Here is a 6,136-nt window from a genome sequence, read left to right as displayed (position 1 = left end):
GAAACACACTTTAGATAACCCCTGCTCACCCCCTCAGTAGCTTGGCATGAGCAGACAGGCTAATCCCAAAGACAATGTGTAAAGTATTTGTACCAACACTCGCAGTAACATAGTGTAAACACCACAAATGGACACCACACCAGATTAGAAAAATAAAATACCTTTATCTAAACTTAACAAGACCAAAACAACAAAAATCCAAAACACACAGGTAAATATATGACTTTCAAAGGGTTTCAAGAGCTTATACCATAGAACACTATGGATGCGTGACTTTTACACAAAGTACCTGTAGTTGCGACAAAATTCACAAGGCCAAACAGCCGCAGAGGGAAGAAGCATCGAAAACAAAGAGATGCGTCAGTTCCTGATACCTTGGGGAGGCGATGCTACAGTTCTGCTGCAAGCAGAGAAGTGATGCGTCGAATCTGGTCTGCAGGGGGAAGTGACAGTTCTGGTCTGCAGGTGATGCATCGAGAAAACTTGCCGAACAGGTGCCATGCGTGGAAATCCTGGATGCGTCGGTGATCGATACGGTGCCGGCGAGTAGCGCTGCATCGGTTGTCTTCAGCTGCGGTCTCTTGATTCGTCGATTCTTGCAGTGGCGACAGGTGCTGCGTCACGTTTTAGCAGCTGCATAGTGATGCATGGAAATTCTTCTTGCACCATGGAGATGCATCCGAAAATCAGCTGCAAGATGAGTGATGCGTCATTTTTGTAGTTATTCAAGTTCCTTCTCTCAGCAACAACAACTTCCAGAGGTCCAAAAGTGGCAAAGGCACCTCCTGGCAGGTCAGAACTCACATCAGCACAGTTCAGGGGAGCTGGGGGTGAAGTCTTTGTGTCTTTGAGATCTCCTTCAAGCAGGGAACACAGCACACAGCAAAGTCCTTCTCCTTTCCTTTTCAGAAACAGCAACTGCAGGCCAAGCCCACACAGCACACAGCAAAGAGACAGCACTTCTCAGTGTCTCCAGCTCTTCTCCTTGGCAAATGGTGCTCTTGAATTCCAGGGATGATCTAAACATCAGGGGTATGGGCCCCTCTTCCTATACAGTAAATCTCTTTGTTCTCTCCTGGCCCAGGTCTCTGAGCCCAGTCCAAACCAGTTTGGGGTGCACTTAAAAATCTCTTTACAGTGCACAGCACTCCACATTGTAAGACCTGACCCCAGCACACCACAGGGTGGCAGAGCCATCATTGTGGAAGGGAGGCACAGCTCTATTCAGGTGCAGGTGCTACTCCTCCCACCACTCCAAATGCAGACCAGGCCTATTCAGCCCAGCGCTGACTCATCCAGACTCTCTGGAGCCACCGGACCTCCCCAACCCCTGTCACTCCATAACCAGACAGTCAATACACAACCCAGCAGAGGCACACAGGATGGCTAAGCAAGAAAATAGCTACTTTCTAAAAGTGGTATTTTCAAACACAGATTTCAGATTTATTTATTTAAGTGATCGGTCTTTTAAAAACAAAAACCATTACACCAATGACATTTAAATAGTACTACTGCATACTTATATAAACATGGAAAATCATTAGTAGAAGTTTTACACGGTTGGTCTACAACATACTTCAATACATCAATTATTTAAAATTTTGTTTAAAATGTAGAAAGTAAAAGTTTCACCCCCCTGCATACTAGAGGGATTGAGGCTGCGTCAAGCCAGGTGATTATGGCTTCTCTGCAAGTTTGTATGTTCATACTATTCAGTAGTGCTTTTATTAGTGACTTCTGTTCTTTTATTAACTTTGGGCATACACAAAAAATATGTTGAATCGATTTGTATTTGTATATGTATCCACAAAGTCTGCAGTCTTGGTTATCACTTTTATCCTTCCATGCTGGGATTAAATCTTTTGTTTCCCACATTACAAGACGCAGCCTCATAAATTGATGTTTTAGGGTAGGCGAGAAATAGGCTGATAAATATTCCTGTGGCCTCCTTTTTCCATATGAACTAATAACCGTCCAGGTGTGCTGTCTTAGCAGTAAGGTATTCTCATCTGTTGAATGAGACAAAAGTTTTATTGTGGCATTAATTAATTTGTTAAAAGCCTTTTTCCCTATGCTGAGATTCCAAATATCTTGCGCAGACAGATCCTCTATCACCTGGTTTAAATAACTACCCCAGGATCCATGCATCCTTTTTTCTTTTTGTCTGCCTATTTCTTTCCAGCATAGTTGGTCTATGGACCCGCTTTCAGAGGCACGTAACCTCCAACATAATTTAATGAAGGCGCCTTTGCTTCGAAATTCCTGATTTTGTAAGCCAAACTCTAGCTGCACCTGGGCAGGCGATGCACATTGTTGGATATGAAGAACTTTTTTATAGACTTTTGTTTGTATTTTGTTCAAAGCAGGGATGTCACAACCTTTCATTATTTCAGTGCCATAGGTTACTGTTAGCATTAACTGTGCCTGCAAGACAGTTAATAGGTTACCGTATGATGGACAGCTTAATTTCTTTTTTAGAACGTTAAAACCATATTTCAGGTTTTGAGATTTTGACCTCATTGAGGTGAGCTGTGATTTATAGCTCAATTTTTGTTCTACCATGACCCCAAGATAATTATAGGAGGCGACCGCTTCAACTTTTTTACCCTCAATGTGCCATGTGAATCTCTTGTATTTAGCATCCACCAACCGCACAACCTTTGTTTTTAGTAAATTCAATTCTAGCCCTTGTGCTGACAAATATTTGGCTAAGGCGCTCATTCCTCGTTGTAAGCCGATTGGAGTTTGGCTTAATAGTACTAGGTTGTCGGAGTACTGAAGGCACCCGATTTCCTCAGTGGCTATCGATGGAGGATGACTATTGGTTTCCAAGAGAGTGTCTTCAAGATCAGATATGTACAGATTGAAAAGAATTGGAGCTAACACGCACCCCTGTTTCAGACCATTTTGGGTGTCTATTTTCTTTGTTATCCACTGGCCATCCCCTAAATTTACCCAACTCCATGTACACAAATATAGTTCTCTGATGGCATTTAATAACTTTGTTGGGATGCCCCAGCTGTCTAGTTTTTCCCATAAACGTTTACGGGGCTCACTGTCAAAAGCTTGCTTAAGGTGCACAACACAGGCAAATAAGCGAGTATTCTTAAATTTGGCTTTTTCGGCTGGCAATGTTAGTGCCATTAGGTCTGTTAGCATGCCTGCTCCAGCCCGAAACCCTGTTTAAGATCTTGGGATGAGGTTGTGATTGTCTGACCATTTTTTCAATTAGGTTAATAAGCAGCTTGCATATAACTTTGCTTCAACGTCAATTAAAGCAATCAATCTGTAATTTGTCAGCTTTGTTGAGTTTCCCCCTTTGAAAATTGTCTGGATGATGCTTCCCCTCCATGATTCTGGGAACAACTCATTGAATAGTGGAGTAAAGTAATGGGCCCAATATGAGGCGTCTCCCCTAAAAAGGGCATTGGGGATTCCATTTCAAACACAGAAAGAAAAACCACCTTTCCTAAAAAATGCATCTTTAGATTCTGTGTTCTGGCATACTAAACTTTATTTTCATAATATGTTCCCAGGGGTAGTTATGTTTATAGGATGTAATAAGTAAATCGCCATTCTAATCTATGGGAACAGATAGCCTTGCAATAATGAAAAATGACATTGGCAGTATTTCAAAATCAGGACATGCCAGACACATCAGGGCATGTCTTATATTTCACATACACTGCACCCTGCCCACAGGGGGACCTAGGACCTACCTTAGGGGTGACGAACATGTAAGAAAAGGGAAGGTTAACACCTGGCAAGTGGGTGCACTTGCCAGGTTGACATGGCAGTTTACAAACTACACACAGACACTGCGATGGCAGGCCTGAGTTATATTTTCAAACCTACTGATGTGGGTGGCACAATCAGTGCTGCAGGCCCACTAGTAGCATTTGATTTACAGGCCCTGGCACACTCAGTGCACTTTACCAGGGGCTTATCAGTAAATCAAATATGCCAATCATAGATAATCATTTCTAATAACAATTTGCTCAGAGAGCATATGCACTTTAGCACTGATTAGCAGTGGTAAAGTTCTCAGAGTCCCAAAGACACCAACAACAGGTCGGGAAAAAAATTGAAAGGAGGAAGAAACAAATATTTTGTGGATAACCGCGCAAAAAGTGCCATTTCCAACACCGGGTCTAAAAGGAGCCTTAGACTGGACAGAGGACCGGTCACAGGTAAGTGGGAGCTGGGGCCTAAGAACATGAGCATTATGTGTTTCAGAGTTAGAATAATATAAATCCTCTATCAGTATCAGAGCAATTATAATAATAATAATTCCACATTTTTAAAGTACAAACCTATCACCTCTGAGGGTATCCAGGCGCTGGGGGGCCATTGAGGAGATTAATGAGCTATCCCCCAGGGAAGTGGTGATGTATGAGAGTACCAGTAGAATGCAAAATTACTTTACACAACTTCAGGCAGAGTAACAAATGTCAAAGGAAAGTAATTTGACAGTCCACACATTGCAAAGTCAAGAGAGGTATACTTAGGAATTAAAGTACAAGGAATAAAAGGTCACATGTAAAATAAGGCAAGCTTTAATAATAATAAATCAAAGAGACCAAACACTGCTCGGCCGTTGGCTTGACACAAGGAAAAAACAAGGGCAGAGTTAGTATTGCACATAGTATTATAGATAAGAATAGATCCAATCCTTGAGCAACATCAGAACATAGAGACAGCTGCATGATACAGAACAAGTGAAATATATTAAGTCGCTGATTACTGGGGTGTTTTATTATGTGTGACTGAATCTTTGTTTGAAAGGAACTCCTTTAGAGAAATGATGAGAAATTCTGTGTAAAGTAGAACTGTGAAATCCTTGTCTAAAAAGTGGCTCATGTATTTGTTCTCTGTTTCTCCCATAGACAAATCTAATGGTGTGCCATGAAATCAGCAAACGGAAGCACTATTGCGGAGTTTATCCTGCTGGGACTCACCGATGACCAAATTCTGCAAGTCGTCCTCTTCCCAATATTACTATCAGTCTACACCTTCACTCTTCTGGGCAATATCATCATCCTGCTCATTGTTTCCTGTAATGCCCAACTTCACACACCCATGTACTTCTTCCTAACTCAGCTTTCCCTATTGGACATTACTTTTTCTTCAGTTATCTCTCCTAAGATGCTGACTGACCTGCTCTCCCAGAAGAGGACAATCTCATTTCATGGTTGTATAAGCCAAATTTACTTTTATGGTGCTTGTGTAGGCACTGAATTCTTCCTCTTAGCAGTGATGGCGTTTGACCGATATGTGGCGATATGTAATCCTTTGTCATACACACTTACAATGACCAAATGTCTCTGTGTGTCTTTAGCTGCTGGATCCTATATTGGTGGCTTTCTGCACTCATTGATTCATACAATTTTCTTACTGTGGTTATCATTTTGTGGTCCTGATGTCATGGATCATTTTGCCTGTGATTACTCTGTGATATTGAAGTTGTCCTGCACTGATCCCTGGGTGAATGATTTGGTGCGTTTTGTATTAGCTGCGGTTGTGGTAGCAGCATCTCTGTTTGTAATATTTTTCTCCTATTACAACATTGTTTCATCCATCCTCAGAATCCGCACCACAATAGGAAGGCGCAGGGCCGCCTCCACCTGCATCTCCCACTTCACCTGTGTCTTGTTGTTCTGTGGTAGCTCTTTCTTCCTGGAAATCCTACCAAACTCAAGCTCATTGAAGCAGCTCTACAAAGTGTTGTCTCTGATCCTTACTGTGGTAATTCCCGCACTGAACCCCCTCATATACAGCCTGAGGAACAAAGTGATGAAACAAGTCCTGAGAAAGATGTTATACCAACCAGCTCATTCTTTTCGTAGAATAATATGGTGACCTGAATGTGGCAATTGCTGAGTGTTACTGTAGACTTCATGAGGAACCTTTATGTTTCAAATATTTCCATAGCTCAGTGACCTAACACAATTAACAAAGAATTGGGAGCAAATAAGACATTTGCAATCGAAATGGGTGGATACTCTGGAAAAAAACACACCAGAGATAAAATTCTTTAACAATGCAAAATGTAAGGATTGTAGGATGCAGTGTTCTATGATTAATTACTGAATGTGCAAAGTGGTAACATCAAGTCTATGGAACTAGGTGCCTCATT

General features: G+C 41.7%; 1 protein-coding gene across 1 annotated transcript; it reads left to right on the top strand.

Annotated features, from left to right (window-relative positions):
* The first annotated feature begins 4,905 nt into the window (after positions 1–4,905).
* Positions 4,906–5,859, top strand: LOC146853772 (olfactory receptor 5J3-like). Its single transcript, XM_085650886.1, has one exon. It carries the CDS (start codon positions 4,906–4,908, stop codon positions 5,857–5,859), a length of 954 nt encoding a protein of 317 aa, XP_085507012.1.
* The last annotated feature ends 277 nt before the right edge of the window (positions 5,860–6,136 follow it).

This window comes from Triturus cristatus, chromosome 4_1, assembly GCF_964204655.1.
Source record: "Triturus cristatus chromosome 4_1, aTriCri1.1, whole genome shotgun sequence".
Classification (NCBI taxonomy): Eukaryota; Metazoa; Chordata; class Amphibia; order Caudata; family Salamandridae; genus Triturus; species Triturus cristatus.
Note: the sequence above shows the minus strand (reverse complement) of the source record. Positions and strands in the feature narration are given on the sequence as shown.

Bases quoted from the DNA above. Each gene is read 5' to 3' on its own strand.
- LOC146853772 (XM_085650886.1), top strand. From the start codon at position 4,906: ATGAAATCAGCAAACGGAAGCACTATTGCGGAGTTTATCCTGCTGGGA.